A 24,581-nucleotide genomic window follows, 5' to 3' on the forward strand; every position below is an offset into this window, starting at 1 on the left:
GGTTTATTTGGGTGATTTTTGGGTTTTTTTAGGGCATTTTGAGCTTTTTCCGAGAGGATTTTAGGAGAATTTTTGGGGTTTATTTTTGATCAGATTTTGTGAAAATTTTCTTGTTTTTTTTTACAAAATGAGGAGCCCAAAATTGAACATTTCCAGCCTTTTTTGGACCCTGCTCCTTCTGGGGGGGTCCCGGCTGGTTTTTGGGGGGATCCCGGTTTTTGGGGGGGTCCCCAAAGGGGGCGGGGCCTGTCCCGGGGGCTGCGACTGCGACCGCGACGGCGCCTGGTGCCGGGGTGGGGGAGGGGGCGTCCCCCGGGGGCTCCCCCCCCGCCTGGCCACGCTGTGAGTGCCCACTTCAGCCCGCTTCAGCCCGCTTCAGCCCACTTCAGCCCACTTCAGCCCACTTCAGCCCAGTCCAGCCCACTTCAGCCCGCTTCAGCCCGCTTCAGCCCGCTTCAGCCCACTTCAGCCCACTTCAGCCCACTTCAGCCCACTTCAGCCCACTTCAGCCCAGTCCAGCCCACTTCAGCCCGCTTCAGCCCGCTTCAGCCCACTTCAGCCCACTTCAGCCCAGTCCAGCCCACTTCAGCCCTCTTCAGCCCGCTTCAGTCCACTTCAGCCCACTTCAGCCCGCTTCAGCCCACTTCAGCCCGCTTCAGCCCACTTCAGCCCACTTCAGCCCACTTCAACCCACTTCAGCCCGCTTCAGCCCGCTTCAGCCCACTCCAGCCCACTTCAACCCACTTCAGCCCGCTTCAGCCCGCTTCAGCCCACTCCAGCCCACTTCAGCCCACTTCAGCCCACTTCAGCCCAGTCCAGCCCAGTCCAGCCCATTTCAGCCCACTTCAGCCCGCTTCAGCCCACTTCAGCCCGCTTCAGCCCACTTCAGCCCAGTCCAGCCCACTTCAGCCCAGTCCAGCCCACTTCAGCCCACTTCAGCCCACTTCAGCCCACTTCAGCCCACTCCAGCCCACTTCAGCCCGCTCCGGCCCACTTCAGCCCAGTCCAGCCCACTTCAGCCCAGTCCAGCCCAGTCCAGCCCACTCCAGCCCACTTCAGCCCAGTCCAGCCCACTTCAGCCCACTTCAGCCCACTCCAGCCCACTTCAGCCCAGTCCAGCCCACTCCAGCCCACTTCAGCCCGCTTCAGCCCACTTCAGCCCAGTCCAGCCCACTTCAGCCCAGTCCAGCCCACTTCAGCCCACTTCAGCCCAGTTTGGTCCCAGTTCCCCATCCCAGTCCTTCCCACTTCCCCATTTCCCCCAATTTCCCCATTTTTCCCCCATTTATTCCCATCATTTCCCATAATTTCCCATTTTATTCCCATAATTTCCCATTTTTTCCCATTTTTCCCAATTTTCCCCCTTTTCCCCCAAAATTTCCCAATTTTCCCCCATTTATTCCCATAATTTCCCATTTTATTCCCATAATTTCCCATTTTATTCCCATAATTTCCCATTTTTTCCCAATTTCCCCCAAAATTTCCCAAATTTTCCCATTTTCCTCCCATTTAATCTCATCATTTCCCATTTTATTCCCATTTTATTCCCATAATTTCCCATTTTTTCCCAATTTTCCCCTTTTCCCCCATAATTTCCCATTTTTTCCCATTTTTCCCCCATTTATTCCCATCATTTCCCAATTTTTCCCAATTTTCCCCCAAAAATTCCCATAATTTCCCATTTTATTCCCATTTTATTCCCATAATTTCCCATTTTTTCCCAATTTTTCCCCCTTTTCCCCCAAAATTTCCCACTTTATTCCCATTTTATTCCCATAATTTCCCATTTTTTCCCAATTTCCCCCAAAATTTCCCAATTTTTCCCAATTTTCCCCCATTTATTCCCATCATTTCCCATTTTATTCCCATTTTATCCCCATAATTTCCCAATTTTTCCCATTTTTCCCCCTTTTCCCTCAAAATTTCCCAATTTCCCCCAATTTTCCCCCATTTATTCCCATCATTTCCCATTTTATTCCCATTTTATTCCAAATTTTCCCCATTTTTCCCAATCCCCCCAAAGTTTCCCATTTTATTCCCATCAATTCCCACAAATTTCCCATTTTATTCCCATTTTATTCCCATTTTATTCCCATAATTTCTCATTTTCCCCCATTTTTTCCCAATTTTTCCCCCTTTTCCCCCAAAATTTCCCAATTTTTCCCATTTTATTCCCATAATTTCCCATTTTTTCCCAATTTCCCCCAAAATTTCCCAATTTTTCCCAATTTTCCCCCATTTATTCCCATCATTTCCCGTTTTATTCCCATAAATTCCCATTTTTTCCCAATTTCCCCCAAATTTTCCCCATTTTTCCCATTTTTCCCCCAATTTTTCCCAATTTATTCCCAATTTTTCCCAGAATTTCCCATTTTATTCCAAATTTTCCCATTTTTCCCAATTCCCTCCAAATTTCCCCCATTTTTCCCAATTTTCCCCCAATTTATTCCCATCAATTCCCACAAATTTCCCATTTTATTCCCATTTTATTCCCATTTTATCCCCATAATTTCCCATTTTTTCCCAATTTCCCCCAAAATTTCCCAATTTTCCCCAAATTTTCCCAATTTTCCCCCAATTTATTCCCATCATTTCCCATCATTTCCAATTTTATTCCTAATTTTCCCCATTTTTCCCAGTTTTCCCCCAATTTTTCCAATTTATTCCCAATTTTCCCCAATTTTCCCCAATTTTTCCCCAAATTTCCCCCAAATTCCCCAAATTTTTCCCCAAATTTTCCCAATTTTCCCCAATTTTTCCCAATTTTTCCCCAAATTTCCCCCAAATTTTCCCCATTTCCCAATTTTCCCCAAATTTCCCCAAATTTTCCCAATTTTTCCCCAAATTTTCCCAATTTCTCCCCAATTTCTCCCCAATTTTCCCCAATTTTCCCCAATTTTCCCCAAATTTTCCCCAAATTTTCCCAAATTTTCCCAAATTTTCCCCAAATTTTCCCAATTTTCCCCAAATTTTCCCAATTTTTCCCCAAATTTTCCCAAATTTCCCCCAAATTTTCCCAAATTTTCCCAAATTTTCCCAAATTTTCCCAATTTTTCCCCAAATTTTCTCAATTTCCCCCAAATTTCCCCCAAATTTTCCCAATTTTCCCCAAATTTCCCCAAATTTTCCCAATTTTCCCCAAATTTCCCCAAATTTTCCCCAAATTTTCCCAATTTTCCCCAAATTTTCCCTATTTTTCCCCAAATTTTCCTAAATTTCCCCAAATTTTCCCAATTTTCCCCCAATTTATTCCCATCATTTCCCATCATTTCCCATTTTATTCCAAATTTTCCCCAAATTTTCCCAAATTTTCCCCAAATTTTCCCAATTTTTCCCAATTTTTCCCCAATTTTTCCCAATTTTTCCCCAAATTTCCCCCAAATTTCCCCAAATTTTCCCCAAATTTTCCCAATTTTCCCCAAATTTTTCCCCAAATTTTCCCAATTTTCCCCAATTTTTCCCAATTTTCCCCAAATTTTCCCAATTTTCCCCAAATTTTCCCAATTTTCCCCCAAATTTCCTCCAAATTTTCCCAAATTTTCCAAATTTTCCCCAAATTTTCCCAAATTTCCCCAAATTTTCCCAATTTTCCCCCAAATTTTCCCAAATTTTCCCAAATTTTCCCAATTTTCCCCAAATTTTCCCAATTTTCCCCAAATTTTCCCAATTTTCCCCCAAATTTCCCCAAATTTCCCCAAATTTCACCAATTTCCCCCAAATTTTCCCCAAATTTTCCCAAATTTCACCAAATTTCCCCCAAATTTTCCCCAAATTTTCCCAAATTTTTCCAATTTTTCCCCAAATTTTCCCAATTTTTCCCCAAATTTTCCCAATTTTCCCCAATTTTCCCCAATTTTTCCCCAAATTTTCCCAATTTTCCCCCAAATTTCCTCCAAATTTTCCCCAAATTTTCCAAATTTTCCCCCAAATTTTCCCAAATTTCCCCCAAATTTTCCCAATTTTCCCCAAATTTCCCCAAATTTCCCCAAATTTTCCCAATTTTTCCCCAAATTTTCCCAAATTTTCCCAAATTTTCCCAATTTTCCCCAAATTTTCCCAATTTTCCCCCAAATTTCCCCAAATTTCCCCAAATTTCACCAAATTTCCCCAAATTTTCCCAATTTTTCCCCAAATTTTCCCAATTTTCCCCCAAATTTTCCCAAATTTCCCCCAAATTTTCCCAATTTTCCCCAAATTTCCCCAAATTTCCCCAAATTTTCCCAAATTTTCCCAATTTTTCCCCAAATTTTCCCAATTTCTCCCCAATTTTCCCCAATTTTCCCCAATTTTCCCAAATTTTCCCCAAATTTTCCCAATTTTCCCCAAATTTTCCCAAATTTTCCCAATTTTTCCCCAAATTTTCCCAAATTTTCCCCAATTTTCCCCAAATTTTCCCAAATTTCCCCAATTTTCCCCAAATTTTCCCAATTTCCCCCAAATTTTCCCAATTTTTCCCCAAATTTTCCCAATTTTCCCCAAATTTTCCAATTTTTCCCCAAATTTTCCCAAATTTTCCCAAATTTCCCCAAATTTTCCCAATTTCCCCAAATTTTCCCAATTTTCCCCCAAATTTTCCCAAATTTTCCCAAATTTTCCCCAAATTTTCCCCAATTTTCCCAAATTTTCCCCAAATTTTCCCAATTTTTCCCCAAATTTTCCCCAAATTTTCCCAATTTTCCCCAAATTTTCCCAAATTTCCCCCAAATTTTCCCAATTTTCCCCAAATTTCCCCAAATTTTCCCAATTTTTCCCCAAATTTTCCCAAATTTTCCCCAAATTTTCCCAATTTTCCCCAAATTTCCCCAAATTTTCCCAAATTTCCCCCAAATTTTCCCAATTTTCCCCAATTTTTCCCCAAATTTTCCCAATTTTTCCCCAAATTTTCCCAAATTTTCCCAATTTTCCCCAAATTTTCCCCAAATTTTCCCAAATTTTCCCAAATTTTCCCAAATTTCCCCCAAATTTTCCCAATTTTCCCCAAATTTTCCCAATTTTCCCCCAAATTTCCCCAAATTTTCCCAAATTTTCCCCAAATTTTCCCAATTTTCCCCAAATTTTCCCCAAATTTTCCCGATTTTCCCCCAAATTTTCCCAATTTTCCCAAATTTCCCCCAAATTTCCCCATTTTTCCCCAAATTTTCCCAATTTTCCCTTCTTTTTCCCCAATTTCCCGATTTTTCCCCCGATTTTTCCCAAATTCCCGGTTTTTCACCCCGATCCAGCTCCCTGATCCGCTGGGACATCGAGGCCCTGCTCGAGGGGAGCTTCCGGCACCTTCCGGCCCTGACCCTGCTGTGAGTGACCCCAAAACGGCCAAAATTAACCCAAAAGAGCCCAAAATTAACCCAAAATGGCCCAAAATCCCCCAAAACAGCCCCAAATTACCCCAAAATGACCCCAAAATGACCCAAATTACCCCAAAACTGCCCCAAATTACCCCAAAATGACCTGAAATGGCCCAAAATTACCCCAAAATTACCCACAAATGACCCAAAACTGCCCAAAATGGCCCCAAAATGACCCCAAAATGACCCAAATTACCCCAAAACAGCCCCAAATTACCCCAAAATGGCCCAAAATCCCCCAAAACAGCCCCAAATTACCCCAAAATGACCCAAATTTGCCCCTAAAAGACCCAATTTCCCCCAAAACTGCCCCAAAATGACCCCAGAATGACCCAAAAGAGCCCAAAATTACCCCAAAATGGCCCAAATTACCCCAAAACGGCCCCAAAATGACCCAAAAGGGCCCAAAATTACCCCAAAATTACCCCCAAATGACCCAAAACTGCCCAAAACGGCCCCAAAATGACCCAAATTACCCCAAAACAGCCCCAAATTACCCCAAAATGACCCCAAATGACCCAAAAGGGCCCAAAATGACCCCAAAATTACCCCAAATGACCCCAAAATGACCCCAAACAACCCCAAAATGGATCAAAATGACCCCAAAATGACCCAAATTTGCCCCTAAAAGGCCCAAATTCCCCCAAAATGGCCCCAAAATGGCCCAAATTACCCTAAAAATTACCCAAAATTACCCAAAATGACCCAAATTGGCCCAAATTCCTCCTAAACAGCCCCAAAATGACCCAAAAGGGCCCAAAATTACCCCAAAATGACCCAAATTACCCCAAAACGGCCCCAAAATGACCCAAATTACCCCAAAATGACCCCAAACAGCCCCAAAATGGATCAAAATGACCCCAAAATGACCCAAATTTGCCCCTAAAAGACCCAATTTCCCCCAAAACTGCCCCAAAATGACCCCAAAATGACCCAAATTCCTCCAAAATGGCCCCAAAATGGCACAAATTACCCTAAAAATTACCCAAAATTACCCAAAATCACCCAAAATGGCCCAAATTGGCCCAAATTCCCCCAAAATGGCCCCAAAATGTCCCAAAAGCCCCAAAACAGCCCCAAAGTGGACACAAAATGGCCCAAATTCCTCCTAAACAGCCCCAAAATGACCCAAAAGGGCCCAAAATGACCCCAAAATGACCCAAATTACCCCAAAATGACCCCAAACAGCCCCAAAATGGTTCAAAATGACCCCAAAATGACCCAAATTTGCCCCTAAAAGGCCCAAATTCCCCCAAAACTGCCCCAAAATGACCCAAAATGACCCAAATTCCTCCAAAATGGCCCCAAAATGGCCCAAATTACCCTAAAAATTGCCAAAAATTGCCCAAAATGACCCAAAATGGCCCAAATTGGCCCAAATTCCCCCAAAATGGCCCCAAAATGGCCCCAAAGCCCCAAAACAGCCCCAAAGTGGACACAAAATGGCCCAAATTCCTCCTAAACAGCCCCAAAATGACTCAAAAGGGCCCAAAATGACCCCAAAATGACACAAAACTGCCCAAAACGGCCCCAAAATGACCCAAATGACCCCAAAATGACCCCAAAATGACCCAAATTACCCCAAAATTACCCCAAACAGCCCCAAAATGGATCAAAATGACCCCAAAATGGCCCAAATTTGCCCCTAAAAGACCCAAATTCCCCCAAAACTGCCCCAAAATGACCCCAAAATGACCCAAATTACCCTAAAAATTGCCAAAAATTGCCCAAAATTACCCAAAATGGCCCAAATTGGCCCAAATTCCTCCTAAACAGCCCCAAAATGACCCAAAACTGCCCAAAACGGCCCCAAAATGACCCAAATTACCCCAAAATGACCCCAAATGACCCAAAAGGGCCCAAAATTACCCCAAAATGACCCAAATTACCCCAAAATTACCTCAAACAGCCCCAAAATGGATCAAAATGACCCCAAAATGACCCAAATTACCCCAAAATTACCCCAAATTACCCCAAAATGACCCCAAAATGACCCAAATTACCCCAAAATGACCCAAATTACCCCAAAACGGCCCCAAAATGACCCAAATTCCCCCAAAATGACCCCAAAATGACCCAAATTACCCCAAAATGACCCAAATTACCCCAAAATTACCTCAAACAGCCCCAAAATGGATCAAAATGACCCCAAAATGACCCAAATTTGCCCCTAAAAGGCCCAAATTCCCCCAAAACTGCCCCAAAATGACCCCAAAATGACCCAAATTCCTCCAAAATGGCCCCAAAATGACCCAAAAGGGCCCAAAATGACCCCAATTACCCCAAAATGACCCCAAAATTACCCCAAATGACCCCAAAATGACCCAAAACGGCCCCAAAATGACCCAAATTCCCCCAAAATGACCCAAATTCCTCCAAAATTATTCCAAAATGACCCAAATTCCCCCAAAACTGCCCCAAAATGACCCCAAAATGACCCAAATTCCTCCAAAATGGCCCAAAATGGCCCAAATTACCCCAAAATGACCCAAATTACCCCAAAATGGCCCCAAAATGACCCAAATTACCCCAAAATTACCCAAAACGGCCCCAAAATGGATCAAAATGACCCCAAAATGACCCAAATTTGCCCCTAAAAGGCCCAAATTCCCCCAAAACTGCCCCAAAATGACCCCAAATTGGCCCAAATTCCCCCAAAATGGCCCCAAAATGACCCAAAAGCCCCAAAACAGCCCCAAAGTGGACACAAAATGGCCCAAATTACCCCAAAATGACCCAAATTACCCCAAAATTACCCAAAACGGCCCCAAAATGGATCAAAATGACCCCAAAATGACCCAAATTTGCCCCTAAAAGGCCCAAATTCCCCCAAAACTGCCCCAAAATGACCCCAAAATGACCCAAATTCCTCCAAAATGACCCTAAAATGGCCCAAATTACCCTAAAAATTGCCAAAAATTGCCCAAAATGACCCAAAATGGCCCAAATTGGCCCAAATTCCCCCAAAATGGCCCCAAAATGGCCCAAAAGCCCCAAAACAGCCCCAAAGTGGACACAAAATGACCCAAATTCCTCCTAAACAGCCCCAAAATGACCCAAAATGACCCAAATTACCCCAAAATGACCCAAATGACCCCAAAATGACCCAAAATGACCCAAATTACCCCAAAATTCCCCCCAAACAGCCCCAAAATGGATCAAAATGACCCCAAAATGACCCAAATTCCTCCAAAATGGCCCAAATTACCCCAAAATGACCCAAAATGACCCCAAATGTCCCCAAATGTCCCCAAAATGACCCCAAAATGTCCCCAAATCCCCCCCCAGATGTCCCCAAACGGCCCCAAATGTCCCCACGTGTCCCCTCTCTCCAGGTTGGTGACCTCGGGACGTTTGGGGACAATCGGGGACGGGGCCTTCGCTGGCCTGGGGACACTGGAGTATCTGTGAGAGCAACTGGGGACACTGGGGTGGCACTGGGGACACTGGGGACACTGGGGACACTGGGGACACTGGGGACACTGGGGACACTGGGGTGGCACTGGGGACACTGGGGACACTGGGGACACTGGGGACACTGGGGACACTGGGGACACTGGGGTGGCACTGGGGACACTGGGGACACTGGGGACACTGGGGACACTGGGGGACACTGGGGACACTGGGGACACTGGGGGGACACTGGGGACACTGGGGACACTGGGGACACTGGGGGGGCACTGGGGGACACTGGGGACACTGGGGACACTGGGGGGACACTGGGGACACTGGGGACACTGGGGACACTGGGGACACTGGGGACACTGGGGGGACACTGGGGACACTGGGGGGACACTGGGGACACTGGGGACACTGGGGGGACACTGGGGACACTGGGGGGACACTGGGGACACTGGGGGGACACTGGGGGGACACTGGGGGGACACTGGGGGGACACTGGGGACACTGGGGACACTGGGGACACTGGGGACACTGGGGGGACACTGGGGACACTGGGGACACTGGGGACACTGGGGTGGCACTGGGGACACTGGGGACACTGGGGACACTGGGGACACTGGGGACACTGGGGACACTGGGGACACTGGGGGGACACTGGGGACACTGGGGGGACACTGGGGACACTGGGGACACTGGGGACACTGGGGACACTGGGGACACTGGGGGGACACTGGGGACACTGGGGACACTGGGGGGACACTGGGGACACTGGGGTGACACTGGGGACACTGGGGACACTGGGGACACTGGGGGGACACTGGGGACACTGGGGACACTGGGGACACTGGGGACACTGGGGACACTGGGGACACTGGGGGGACACTGGGGACACTGGGGACACTGGGGACACTGGGGGGACACTGGGGGGACACTGGGGACACTGGGGGTGACACTGGGGACACTGGGGACACTGGGGACACTGGGGACACTGGGGACACTGGGGGGACACTGGGGGGACACTGGGGACACTGGGGACACTGGGGGGACACTGGGGGGACACTGGGGGGACACTGGGGACACTGGGGACACTGGGGACACTGGGGACACTGGGGACACTGGGGACACTGGGGGGGACACTGGGGAGACTGGGGAGACTGGGGACACTGGGGACACTGGGGGGACACTGGGGACACTGGGGACACTGGGGGGACACTGGGGACACTGGGGGGACACTGGGGACACTGGGGACACTGGGGACACTGGGGGACACTGGGGACACTGGGGACACTGGGGACACTGGGGACACTGGGGGACACTGGGGACACTGGGGACACTGGGGACACTGGGGACACTGGGGTGACACTGGGGACATTGGGGGGACACTGGGGACACTGGGGACACTGGGGACACTGGGGACACTGGGGGGACACTGGGGGTGACACTGGGGACACTGGGGACACTGGGGGGACACTGGGGACACTGGGGACACTGGGGGGGACACTGGGGACACTGGGGACACTGGGGGGACACTGGGGACACTGGGGACACTGGGGGGACACTGGGGACACTGGGGGGACACTGGGGACACTGGGGACACTGGGGACACTGGGGTGACATTGGGGACACTGGGGACACTGGGGGGACACTGGGGACACTGGGGGGACACTGGGGACATTGGGGACACTGGGGACACTGGGGACACTGGGGACACTGGGGACACTGGGGACACTGGGGACACTGGGGGGACACTGGGGACACTGGGGTGACACTGGGGACACTGGGGACACTGGGGACACTGGGGACACTGGGGTGGCACTGGGGACACTGGGGACACTGGGGACACTGGGGGGACACTGGGGACACTGGGGACACTGGGGACACTGGGGACACTGGGGACACTGGGGTGACACTGGGGGGACACTGGGGACACTGGGGACACTGGGGACACTGGGGGGACACTGGGGTGACACTGGGGACACTGGGGACACTGGGGGTGACACTGGGGGGACACTGGGGACACTGGGGGGGACACTGGGGACACTGGGGACACTGGGGACACTGGGGGGACACTGGGGACACTGGGGACACTGGGGACACTGGGGGGACACTGGGGGGACACTGGGGACACTGGGGACACTGGGGACACTGGGGACACTGGGGGGACACTGGGGACACTGGGGACACTGGGGACACTGGGGGGACACTGGGGACACTGGGGACACTGGGGACACTGGGGGGACACTGGGGACACTGGGGGGACACTGGGGGGACACTGGGGACACTGGGGACACTGGGGACACTGGGGGGACACTGGGGACACTGGGGACACTGGGGACACTGGGGGGACACTGGGGACACTGGGGACACTGGGGACACTGGGGACACTGGGGGTGACACTGGGGACACTGGGGACACTGGGGACACTGGGGACACTGGGGGGACACTGGGGGGACACTGGGGACACTGGGGGGACACTGGGGACACTGGGGACACTGGGGGGACACTGGGAGGGCTGGGAGGAAAAAAGGCTGAAAATGGAGGGGACTGGTCCGTACTGGTCTGTACTGGTTTGAACTGGTTTGAACTGGTCTGTACTGGTGTGAACTGGTCCATACTGGTCTGAACTGGTCTGTACTGGTTTGAACTGGTTTGAACTGGTTTGAACTGGTCCATACTGGTTTGAACTGGTTTGAACTGGTTTGAACTGGTTTGAACTGGTCCATACTGGTTTATACTGGTCTGAACTGGTCTGAACTGGTTTGAACTGGTCCGTACCGGTTTAAACTGGTCCACACTGATTTAAACTGGTCCATACTGGTTTATACTGGTTTGAACTGGTCTGAACTGGTTTGAACTGGTTTATACTGGTTTGAACTGGTCTGTACTGGTCTGAACTGGTTTGAACTGGTTTGAACTGGTCCATACTGGTTTGAACTGGTCTGAACTGGTCTGTACTGGTTTGAACTGGTTTGAACTGGTTTGAACTGGTTTGAACTGGTCCATACTGGTTTGAACTGGTTTGAACTGGTTTGAACTGGTTTGAACTGGTCCATACTGGTTTGAACTGGTCTGAACTGGTCTGTACTGGTTTGAACTGGTTTGAACTGGTTTGAACTGGTCTGAACTGGTCTGAACTGGTTTGAACTGGTCTGTACTGGTGTGAACTGGTTTGAACTGGTCCATACTGGTTTATACTGGTTTATACTGGTTTGAACTGGTCTGTACTGGTCTGTTCTGGTTTGAACTGGTTTGAACTGGTTTGAACTGGTCTGTACTGGTTTATACTGGTCTGAACTGGTTTATACTGGTTTGAACTGGTTTATACTGGTCTGAACTGGTTTGAACTGGTCCATACTGGTCTGTACTGGTTTATACTGGTCTGAACTGGTCTGTTCTGGTGTCCCAGGTTCATTGAGGACACCGAGCTCGAGGCCATCGCGCCCACGGCCCTGAGGGGGCTCCGGGGGCTCCTCTTCCTGTGAGTGACCCCAAAGTGTCCCCAAATGTCCCCAAAATGACCCCAAATGGCCCCAAATGTCCCCAAATGTCCCCAAATGTCCCCAAATGACCCCAAAATGGCTTCAAATGTCCCCAAATGTCCCCAAATGTCCCCAAATGTCCCCAAAACGACCCAAAATGGCCCCAAATGGCCCCAAAATGACCCCAAATGTCCCCAAAATGGCCCAAATGGCCCCAAATGTCCCCAAAATGACCCCAAATGGCCCCAAATGTCCCCAAATGTCCCCAAAATGTCCCCAAATGTCCCCAAAATGTCCCCAAATGTCCCCAAATGTCCCCAAAATGGCCCCAAATGGCCCCAAATGGCCCCAAAATGACCCAAAATGGCCCCAAATGGCCCCAAAATGGCCCCAAATGTCCCCAAATGTCCCCAAATGGCCCCAAATGTCCCCAGATGTCCCCAAATGGCCCCAAATGTTCCCAAATGTCCCCAAAATGTCACCAGATGTCCCCAAATGGCCCCAAATGTCCCCAAATGGCCCCAAATGTCCCCAGATGTCCCCAAATGGCCCCAAATGTTCCCAAAAATGTCCCCAAATGTCCCCAAAATGTCACTAAATGGTCCCAGATGTCCCCAAAATGTCCCCAAATGTCCCCAAATGTCCCCACAGGAGTTTGGCCAACAACCGCCTGGAGTCGCTGCCCCGGGGACTCTTCCAGGATCTGGGGACACTGACGCAGCTGTAGGTGACACCAGGGACATTTGGGGACATCTGGGGACAATTTGGGACATTGTGGGGACATTTGGGGACATTTGGGGACATTTGGGGACATTTTGGGGGTGTTTGGGGACATTTGGGGACATTTGGGGACATTTTGGGGGCGTTTGGGGGGGTTTGGGGACATTTGTGGGGGGTGGGGCCGCTTTGGCGTTCCTTCAGTGTCACTTTGGTGCCACTTGAGTGGCCTTTGTCACCATTTGTCACCGTTTGTCACCGTTTGTCACTGCTTGTCACCGTTTGTCACCGCTTGTCACCGTTTTGTCACCATTTGTCACTGTTTGTCACCTTTTGGTGCCGTTTTTTGCTGATTTGTTGCCATTTTGTCACCATTTTGTCACCATTTCTCACTGTTTGTCACCGTTTGTCACCGTTTGTCACCGTTTGGTGCTGTTTTGTCACCATTTCTCACCGTTTCTCACTGTTTGTCACTGTTTGTCACCGTTTTGTCACCATTTGTCACCGTTTGTCACTGTTTGTCACCGTTTGTCACCGTTTGGTGCTGTTTGTCACCATTTCTCACCGTTTCTCACCGTTTGTCACCGTTTGTCCCCATTTGTCACCCCTCCCCGGTGTCACCGCCGCAGGGACCTGCGTGGGAACCCGTTCCGCTGCGATTGTCACCGTTTGTCACCGTTTTGTCACCGTTTTGTCACCGTTTGTCACCGTTTGTCACCATTTTGGTGCCATTTTTTGTTGTTTTGTCACCATTTCTCACCGTTTGTCACCGTTTGTCCCCATTTTGTCACTGTTTGGCGCCATTTTTTGTTGTTTTGTCACCGTTTGTCACCATTTCTCACCGTTTCTCACCGTTTTGTCACCGTTTCTCACCGTTCGTCACCGTTTCTCACCGTTTTGTCACCGTTTCTCACCGTTTGTCACCGTTTGTTCCCATTTTGGTGCCATTTTTTGTTGTTTTGTCACTGTTTCTCACCGTTTCTCACCGTTTGTCACCGTTTTGTCCCCTCCCCGGTGTCACCACCGCAGGGACCTGCGTGGGAACCCGTTCCGCTGCGATTGTCACCGTTTGTCACCGTTTGTCCCCATTTTGGTGCCATTTTTTGTTGTTTTGTCACCATTTCTCACCATTTGTCACTGTTTGTCACCGTTTTGTCACCGTTTGTCACCGTTTGTCACCGTTTGTCCCCATTTTGGTGCCATTTTTTGTTGTTTTGTCACCGTTTCTCACCGTTTGTCACCGTTTGTCACCGTTTTTGTCCCCTCCCCGGTGTCACCGCCGCAGGGACCTGCGTGGGAACCCGTTCCACTGCAATTGTCACCGTTTTGTCACCGTTTGTCACCGTTTGTCCCCATTTGTCCCCATTTTGGTGCCATTTTTTGTTGATTTGTCACCATTTCTCACCGTTTGTCACCATTTGTCCCCATTTGTCCCCTCCCCGGTGTCACCGCCGCAGGGACCTGCGTGGGAACCCGTTCCGCTGCGATTGTCACCGATTGTCACCATTTGTCACCGTTTTGTCACTGTTTGGTGCCATTTTTTGTTGTTTTGTCACCGTTTCTCACCGTTTGTCACCGTTTCTCACCCTTTGTCACCGTTTGTCACCTCCCCGGTGTCACCGCCGCAGGGACCTGCGTGGGAACCCGTTCCGCTGCGATTGTCACCGTTTGTCACCGTTTGTCCCCATTTTGGTGCCATTTTTTGCTGTTTTGTCACCGTTTCTCACCGTTTGTCACCGTTTTGTCCCCTCCCCGGTGTCACCGCCGCAGGGACCTGCGTGGGAACCCGTTCCGCTGCGTTTGTCACCGTTTGTCACCGTTTGTCCCCATTTGTCCCCATTTTGGTGCCATTTTTTGTAATTTTGTCACCATTTCTCACCGTTTCTCACCATTTCTCACCGTTTTGTCACCGTTTCTCACCGTTTGTCACTGTTTGTCCCCATTTGTCCCCCCTCCCCGGTGTCACCGCCGCAGGGACCTGCGTGGGAACCCGTTCCGCTGCGATTGTCACCGTTTGTCACCGTTTGTCACCGTTTGTCCCCATTTGTCCCCATTTTGGTGCCATTTTTTGTTGATTTGTCACCATTTCTCACCGTTTGTCACCGTTTGTCACCGTTTGTCACCCCTCCCCGGTGTCACCGCCGCAGGGACCTGCGTGGGAACCCGTTCCGCTGCGATTGTCACCGTTTGTCACCATTTGTCCCCATTTTGGTGCCATTTTTTGTTGTTTTGTCACTGTTTTGTCACTGTTTCTCACCATTTCTCACCGTTTTGTCACTGTTTGTCACTGTTTGTCACCGTTTCTCACCGTTTTGTCACCGTTTTTGTCCCCTCCCCGGTGTCACCGCCGCAGGGACCTGCGTGGGAACCCGTTCCGCTGCGATTGTCACCGTTTGTCACCGTTTGTCACCGTTTGTTCCCATTTTGGTGCCATTTTTTGTTGTTTTGTCACCGTTTGTCACCGTTTCTCACCGTTTGTCACCGTTTTGTCACCGTTTCTCACCGTTTTGTCACCGTTTTTGTCCCCTCCCCGGTGTCACCGCCGCAGGGACCTGCGTGGGAACCCGTTCCGCTGCGATTGTCACCGTTTGTCACCGTTTGTCACCATTTTGGTGCCATTTTTTGTTGTTTTGTCACCATTTCTCACCGTTTCTCACCGTTTCTCACCGTTTTGTCACCATTTCTCACCGTTTCTCACCGTTTGTCCCCGTTTTTGTCCCCTCCCCGGTGTCACCGCCGCAGGGACCTGCGTGGGAACCCGTTCCGCTGCGATTGTCACCTGCGCTGGCTCCTGCGCTGGCTGCCCACCCGCCCCTCCCCCGCCGAGGCCGGGGGGCGCTGCCGGGGGCCCCTCCCCCACCAGGGCACCCCCCTGGCCCTGCTGAGCCCCGGGCAGCTGCAGTGCCAGCGGCACGGTAACCGGGACGGACCGGGACAAAGTGGGATGGACTGGGATGGACTGGGACAAACCGGGACAGACCGGGACAGACCGGGACAGACCGGGACAAACTGGGATGGACTGGGACAGACCGGGACAAACTGGGATGGACTGGGACAGACCGGGACAGACCGGGACAGACCGGGACAAACCGGGACAGACCGGGACAGACCGGGACAAACCGGGACAAAGTGGGACAAACTGGGATGGACTGGGACAAAGTGGGATGGACTGGGACAGACCGGGACAAACCGGGACAGACCGGGACAAACCGGGACAGACCGGGACAAAGTGGGACAAACTGGGATGGACTGGGACAAAGTGGGATGGACTGGGACAGACCGGGACAGACCGGGACAAACCGGGACAGACCGGGACAAACTGGGACAAACCAAACCGGGATAAACCAGACCGGGACAAACTGGGACAGACCGGGACAAACCGGGATAAACCAGACCGGGACAAACCGGGACAAACCAAACCGGGACAGACCGGGACAAACCGGGACAGACCGGGACAAACCGGGACAAACCAAACCGGGACAGACCGGGACAAACCGGGACAGACCGGGACAAACCAAACCGGGATAAACCGGGACAAACCGGGACAAACCGGGACAAACCAAACCGGGATAAACCGGGACAAACCGGGACAAACCGGGACAAACCGGGACAGACCGGGACAGACCGGGATAAACCAAACCGGGACAGACCGGGATAAACCAAACCGGGACAGACCGGGACAAACCGGGACAAACCGGGACAAACCAAACCGGGATAAACCAGACCGGGACAAACCGGGACAGACCGGGACAAACCGGGATAAACCAGACCGGGACAAACCGGGACAAACCAAACCGGGACAGACCGGGACAAACCGGGACAGACCGGGACAAACCGGGACAAACCGGGACAGACCGGGACAGACCGGGACAGACCGGGACAGACCGGGACGGACCGGGACAAACCGGGACAAAATGGGACAAACTGGGACAAACCGGGACAAACCGGGACAAACCGGGACAAACCGGGACAAACTGGGACAAACCGGGACAAACTGGGATGGACTGGGACAAACCGGGACAAACCAAACCGGGACAGACCGGGACAAACCGGGACAAACCGGGATGGAGTGGGACAAACCGGGACAAACTGGGATGGACTGGGACAAACCGGGATAAACCAGACCGGGACAGACCGGGACAGACCGGGACAGACCGGGACGGACTGGGATGGACTGGGACAAACTGGGATAAACTGGGATAAACTTGGACAGACTGGGACGGACTGGGACAGACCGGGACAAACCGGGATAGACCGGGATGGACTGGGACAAACTGGGACAAACCGGGACAAACCGGGACAAACCGGGACAGACCGGGACAGACCGGGACAGACCGGGATGAACTGGGAGGGGCTGGGAGGGGCTGGGGGGGGAATCTCGGTGGTTTTGGGGTGAAAAATGGGGGTTTTGGGGGGGGAATGGGACTGGGGGAGGAATGGGAGTGACCCCAAAGCTGTCCCTGTGTCCCCAGAGCTGTCCCTGTGTCCCCAGCCGTGTCCCCGTGTCCCCAGCCATGTCCCCAGCCGTGTCCCCGTGTCCCCAGAGCTGTCCCCGTGTCCCCAGCTGTGTCCCCGTGTCCCCAGCCTGTCCCCGTGTCCCCAGAGCTGTCCCCGTGTCCCCAGCCTGTCCCCGTGTCCCCAGCCATATCCCCAGCCATGTCCCCAGCCGTGTCCCCGTGTCCCCAGAGCTGTCCCCGTGTCCCCAGCCGTGTCCCCAGAGCTGTCCCCAGCCGTGTCCCCATGTCCCCAGCTGTGTCCCCGTGTCCCCAGCCGTGTCCCCAGCCGTGTCCCTGTGTCCCCAGAGCTGTCCCCGTGTCCCCAGCCGTGTCCCCAGCCGTGTCCCCGTGTCCCCAGCCATGTCCCCAGCCGTGTCCCCGTGTCCCCAGAGCTGTCCCCAGCCGTGTCCCCGTGTCCCCAGAGCTGTCCCCGTGTCCCCAGCCGTGTCCCCAGCCATGTCCCCAGCGGTGTCCCCGTGTCCCCAGAGCTGCGGCCGTTCCAGTCGCTGCCGTTCTCGTCGCTGGGGGCCGAGCCGTTCACCCTGGGGGGACAGCGGGGGGTGGCCCTGGCCCAGCCGGTGACAGGAGCCTGCGCCCTGCTGGAGTGGGAGCAGCTCGGGGGGCGCTTCCGGGCCCCCACCATCATCAACAGTGAGCAAAACGGGGCAAAAACCGGCAAAAACAGGGAAAAAATGGGGAAAACGGGGAAAAACGGGGGGAAATGGGGAAAAATGGGGAAAAATGGGAAAATAGGGAAAAAGTTGAGGCAAAAATGGGAAAAATTGGTAAAAAAAAATGTGGAAAATCAGTGAAAAAACAGGGAAAAAATTGGGAAAAAACGGGAAAAATCAGTGAAAAAATGGAGGAAAAGAGGAAAAATTGGGGAAAATGAGTGAAAAAATGGAGGAAAAGAGGAAAAATTGGGGAAAATGAGTGAAAAAATGTGAAAATTGTTGAAAAAATGTGAAAATTGGGTGGAAAAGCGGGGGTGGCTCTGGGCCAGGCGGTGACAGGAGCCTGCGCCCTGCTGGAGTGGGAGCAGCTCGGGGGGCGCTTCGGGGCCCCCACCATCATCAACAGTGAGCAAAACGGGGCAAAAACCGGCAAAAATAGGGAAAAAATGGGGAAAACGGGGAAAAACGGGGAAAAACGGGGAAAAACGGGGAAAAAATGGGGAAAAAATGGGGAAAAATGGGGAAAAATTGGGGGAAATGGGGAAAAACGGGGAAAAAGTGGGAAAAAATGGGGGAAAATGGGGAAAAATGGGGAAAAATGGGGGAAAATGGGGAAAAATGGGGAAAAATGGGGAAAAATGGTGGGAAAAACGGGGAAAAACGGGGAAAAACGGGGAAAAACGGGGAAAAAATGGGAAAAAACGGGGAAAAATGGGGGAAAATGGGGAAAAATGGGGAAAAATGGGGAAAAAATGGGGAAAAACGGGGAAAAAATGGGAAAAAACGGGGAAAAACGGGGGAAAATGGGGAAAAAATGGGGAAAAATGGGGAAAAATGGGGAAAAACGGGGAAAAAATGGGGGAAAAATGGGGAAGAAACGGGGAAAAATGGGGGAAAATGGGGAAAAATGGGGAAAAATGGGGAAAAATGGGGAAAAAATGGGGAAAAATGGGGAAAAATGGGGGAAAATGGGGAAAAATGGGAAGAATGGGGAAAAAAGGGGAAAAACGGGGAAAAAATGGGGAAAAATGGGGAAAAATGGGGAAAAACGGGGAAAAACGGGGAAAAATGGGGAAAAATGGGGAAAAATGGGGAAAAATGGGGGAAAAATGGGGAAAAATGGGGAAAAATGGGGAAAAACAGGGGAAAAACAGGGAAAAATGGGGAAAAAATGGGGAAAAATGGGGAAAAAATGGGGAAAAATGGTGAAGAAATGAGGAAAATGGGGAAAAAACGGGGAAAAATGGGGAAAAATGGGGAAAAACAGGGAAAAAATTGAGGAAAAAATGGGAAAAATCGGTTAAAAAAATGTGGAAAATCAGTGAAAAAACAGGGAAAAAATTGGGAAAAATTGGGGAAAATCAGTGAAAAAATGGAGGAAAAGAGGAAAAATTGGGGAAAATGAGTGAAAAAATGTGAAAATTGTTGAAAAAATGTGAAAATTGGGTGGAAAAGCGGGGGTGGCTCTGGGCCAGGCGGTGACAGGAGCCTGCGCCCTGCTGGAGTGGGAGCAGCTCGGGGGGCGCTTCCGGGCCCCCAGCATCATCAACAGTGAGCAAAACGGGGCAAAAACCGGCAAAAACAGGGAAAAAATGGGGAAAAACGGGGAAAAACGGGGGGAAACGGGGGAAAAACGGGGAAAAAGGGGGAAAAATGGGGAAAAATGGGGAAAAATGGGAAAAAACGGGGGGAAAATGGGGAAAAAATGGGGAAAAACGGGGAAAAACGGGGAAAAATGGGGAAAAATGGGGAAAAAATGGGGGAAAATGGGGAAAAAAATGGGGAAACGGGGGAAAAATGGGGAAAAATGGGGAAAAAATGGGGAAAAATGGGGAAAAATGGGGAAAAATGGGGAAAAACGGGGGAAAAACGGGGGGAAATGGGGAAAAATGGGGAAAAATGGGGAAAAATGGGGAAAAATGGGGAAAAAATGGGGAAAAATGGGGAAAAATGGGGAAAAATGGGGAAAAATGGGGAAAAACAGGGAAAAAATGGGAAAAAATGGGGAAAAACGGGGAAAAATGGGGAAAAATGGGGAAAAATGGGGAAAAAATGGGGAAAAAATGGGAAAAAACGGGGGAAAAATGGGAAAAAACGGGGAAAAACGGGGAAAAATGGGGAAAAATGGGAAAAAATGGGGGAAAATGGGGAAAAATGGGGAAAATGGGGAAAAATGGGGAAAAATGGGAAAATAGGGAAAAAGTCGAGGCAAAAATGGGAAAAATCGGTAAAAAAAAATGTGGAAAATCAGTGAAAAAACAGGGAAAAAATTGGGAAAAACCGGGAAAAATCAGTGAAAAAATGGAGGAAAAGAGGAAAAATTGGGGAAAATGAGTGAAAAAATGGGAAAATGGTTGAAAAAATGTGAAAATTGGGTGGAAAAGCGGGGGTGGCTCTGGGCCAGGCGGTGACAGGAGCCTGCGCCCTGCTGGAGTGGGAGCAGCTCGGGGGGCGCTTCCGGGCCCCCACCATCATCAACAGTGAGCAAAACGGGGCAAAAACCGGCAAAAATAGGGAAAAAATGGGGAAAAACGGGGAAAAATGGGGAAAAATGGGGAAAAACGGGGAAAATGGGGAAAAACAGGGGGAAATGGGGAAAAATGGGGAAAAATGGGGGAAAAATGGGGAAAAATGGGGAAAAATGGGGAAAAACGGGGAAAAATGGGGAAAAATGGGGAAAAACGGGGAAAAACAGGGAAAAACGGGGAAAAAACGGGGAAAATGGGGAAAAACGGGGAAAAATGGGGGAAAATGGGGAAAAATGGGGAAAAATGGGGAAAAAATGGGAAAAAAAGGGGAAAAAATGGGAAAAAATGGGGAAAAAATGGGGAAAAATGGGGAAAACCTGGGGAAAAACGGGGAAAAATGAGTAAAAAATGGGGAAAAATGGGGGAAAATGGTGAAGAAATGGGAAAAAATGGGGGAAAAACGGGGAAAAAATGGTAAAGAAATGGGGAAAAACAGGGAAAAAATTGAGGAAAAAATGGGGAAAAATGGTGAAGAAATGGGGAAAACCTGGGGAAAAATGGGAAAAATAGGGAAAAAATTGAGGAAAAAATGGGAAAAATCGGTAAAAAAAAATGTGGAAAATCAGTGAAAAAACAGGGAAAAAATTGGGAAAAACCAGGAAAAATCAGTGAAAAAATGGAGGAAAAGAGGAAAAATTGGGGAAAATGAGTGAAAAAATGTGAAAATTGTTGAAAAAATGTGAAAATTGGGTGGAAAAGCGGGGGTGGCTCTGGGCCAGGCGGTGACAGGAGCCTGCGCCCTGCTGGAGTGGGAGCAGCTCGGGGGGCGCTTCCGGGCCCCCACCATCATCAACAGTGAGCAAAACGGGGCAAAAACCGGCAAAAACAGGGAAAAAATGGGGAAAACGGGGAAAAACGGGGGAGAAATGGGGAAAAATGGGGAAAAAATGGGGAAAAATGGGGTAGAATGGGGAAAAATGGGGAAAAATGGGGGAAAAATGGGGAAAAATGGGGGAAAATGGGGAAAAACGGGGAAAAATGGGGAAAAATGGGGAAAAACGGGGAAAAATGGGGAAAAACGGGGAAAAAATGGGGAAAAATGGGGAAAAATGGGGAAAAATGGGGGAAAATGGGGAAAAATGGGGAAAAAATGGGGAAAAATGGGGAAAAATGGGGAAAAATGGGGAAAAATGGGGGAAAAATGGGGAAAAATGGGGAAAAATGGGGAAAAATGGGGAAAAATGGGGGAAATGGGGAAAAATGGGGGGAAATGGGGAAAAATGGGGGAAAAATGGGGGAAAATGGGGAAAAATGGGGAAAAATGGGGAAAAACGGGGAAAAATGGGGGGAAAACGGGGAAAAATGGGGGAAAAATGGGGAAAAAATGGGGGAAAATCGGAAAAACTGGGGAAAAAATGGGGGAAAATGGGGAAAAATGGGGAAAAATGGGGGGAAATGGGGAAAAATGGGGAAAACGGGGAAAAATGTGGAAAAACGGGGAAAAATGGGGAAAAATGGGGGAAAATGGGAAAAAACGGGGCAAAAATGGGGAAAAATGGGAAAAATGGGGAAAAATGGGGAAAAAATGGGAAAAAAATGGGAAAATAGGGAAAAAATTGAGGAAAAAATGGGAAAAACAGGGACAAAAATGTGGAAAATCAGTGAAAAAACAGGGAAAAAATTGGGAAAAAACGGGAAAAATCAGTGAAAAAATGGAGGAAAAGAGGAAAAATGGGGGAAATGAGTGAAAAAATGTGAAAATTGTTGAAAAAATGTGAAAATTGGGTGGAAAAGCGGGGGTGGCTCTGGGCCAGGCGGTGACAGGAGCCTGCGCCCTGCTGGAGTGGGAGCAGCTCGGGGGGCGCTTCCGGGCCCCCAGCATCATCAACAGTGAGCAAAACGGGGCAAAAACCGGCAAAAACAGGGAAAAAATGGGGAAAACGGGGAAAAACGGGGAAAAAATGGGGAAAAACGGGGAAAAACGGGGAAAAATGGGGAAAAACGGGGAAAAACGGGGAAAAATGGGGAAAAAACGGGGAAAAATGGGGAAAAATGGGGAAAAACGGGGAAAAACGGGGAAAAATGGGGAAAAATGGGGGAAATGGGGAAAAATGGGGGGAAATGGGGAAAAATGGGGGAAAAATGGGGGAAAATGGGGAAAAATGGGGAAAAATGGGGAAAAACGGGGAAAAATGGGGGGAAAACGGGGAAAAATGGGGGAAAAATGGGGAAAAAATGGGGGAAAATCGGAAAAAATGGGGAAAAAATGGGGGAAAATGGGGAAAAATGGGGAAAAATGGGGGGAAATGGGGAAAAATGGGGAAAACGGGGAAAAATGTGGAAAAACGGGGAAAAATGGGGAAAAATGGGGGAAAATGGGAAAAAACGGGGCAAAAATGGGGAAAAATGGGAAAAATGGGGAAAAATGGGGAAAAAATGGGAAAAAAATGGGAAAATAGGGAAAAAATTGAGGAAAAAATGGGAAAAACAGGGACAAAAATGTGGAAAATCAGTGAAAAAACAGGGAAAAAATTGGGAAAAAACGGGAAAAATCAGTGAAAAAATGGAGGAAAAGAGGAAAAATGGGGGAAATGAGTGAAAAAATGTGAAAATTGTTGAAAAAATGTGAAAATTGGGTGGAAAAGCGTGGGTGGCTCTGGGCCAGGCGGTGACAGGAGCCTGCGCCCTGCTGGAGTGGGAGCAGCTCGGGGGGCGCTTCCGGGCCCCCACCATCATCAACAGTGAGCAAAACGGGGCAAAAACCGGCAAAAATAGGGAAAAAATGGGGAAAACGGGGAAAAACGGGGAAAAACGGGGAAAAAATGGGGAAAAATGGGGAAAAATGGGGAAAAATGGGGGAAAATGGGGGAAAAACGGGGAAAAATGGGGAAAAATGGGGGAAAAATGGGGAAAAATGGGGGAAAATGGGGAAAAAATGGGGAAAAAATGGGAAAAATGGGGAAAAAACGGGGAAAAACGGGGGAAAATGGGGAAAAAATGGGGAAAAATGGGGAAAAATGGGGAAAAACGGGGAAAAAATGGGGGAAAAATGGGGAAGAAACGGGGAAAAATGGGGGAAAAATGGGAAAAAATGGGGGAAAAATGGGGAAAATGGAAGAAAAATGGGAAAAAATGGGGAAAAATGGGGGAAAACGGGGAAAAAATGGGGAAAAACTGGGGAAAAACGGGGAAAAATGGGGAAAAAATGGGGAAAAATGGGGAAAAACGAGGAAAAATGGGGAAAAATGGGGGGAAATGGGGAAAAATGGGGAAAACCGGGGGAAAAACGGGGAAAAATGGGGAAAAATGGGGAAAAACGGGGAAAAAATGGGAAAAAACGGGTGAAAATGGTGAAAAAATGGGGGAAAATGGAGAAAAAATGGGAAAAAACGGGGGGAAAATGGTTAAAAACGGGGGAAAACGGGGAAAAAATGGGAAAAAACGGGTGAAAATGGTGAAAAAATGGGGGAAAATGGAGAAAAAATGGGAAAAAACGGGGGGAAAATGGTTAAAAACGGGGAAAAACGGGGAAAAATTGGGAAAAAATGGGAAAAAACAGGGGAAAAATGGGGAAAAAATCAAGGAAAAAAACGAGGAAAAAATGGGAAAAATCGGTAAAAAAAAATGTGGAAAATCAGTGAAAAAACAGGGAAAAAATTGGGAAAAACCAGGAAAAATCAGTGAAAAAATGGAGGAAAAGAGGAAAAATTGGGGAAAATGAGTGAAAAAATGTGAAAATGGTTGAAAAAATGTGAAAATTGGGTGGAAAAGCGGGGGTGGCTCTGGGCCAGGCGGTGACAGGAGCCTGCGCCCTGCTGGAGTGGGAGCAGCTCGGGGGGCGCTTCCGGGCCCCCAGCATCATCAACAGTGAGCAAAACGGGGCAAAAACCGGCAAAAATAGGGAAAAAATGGGGAAAACGGGGAAAAACAGGGAAAAACGGGGAAAAACGGGGGAAAAATGGGGAAAAATGGGTAAAAAGGGGAAAAAATGGGGAAAAAT

The 24,581-nt window shown here is 49.4% G+C and overlaps 1 protein-coding gene across 1 annotated transcript in view; it reads left to right on the forward strand.

Annotated features, from left to right (window-relative positions):
- Positions 1 to 127: 127 nt before the first annotated feature.
- The window catches only part of LOC147649000 (leucine-rich repeat LGI family member 4-like), a 43,571-nt gene continuing 19,117 nt past the window's right edge, over positions 128 to 24,581 (forward strand). The window contains exons 1-7 of the mRNA XM_086864867.1: positions 128 to 342; positions 5,223 to 5,294; positions 8,681 to 8,752; positions 12,154 to 12,225; positions 12,878 to 12,949; positions 15,686 to 15,858; positions 17,926 to 18,090. Of these exons, the coding sequence (XP_086720993.1) occupies positions 128 to 342; positions 5,223 to 5,294; positions 8,681 to 8,752; positions 12,154 to 12,225; positions 12,878 to 12,949; positions 15,686 to 15,858; positions 17,926 to 18,090 (841 nt within the window). The remainder of the gene's footprint in view (positions 343 to 5,222; positions 5,295 to 8,680; positions 8,753 to 12,153; positions 12,226 to 12,877; positions 12,950 to 15,685; positions 15,859 to 17,925; positions 18,091 to 24,581) is intronic.

Source organism: Cyanistes caeruleus, chromosome 28, assembly GCF_971803275.1.
Source record: "Cyanistes caeruleus chromosome 28, bCyaCae1.hap1.1, whole genome shotgun sequence".
Lineage (NCBI taxonomy): Eukaryota > Metazoa > Chordata > Aves > Passeriformes > Paridae > Cyanistes > Cyanistes caeruleus.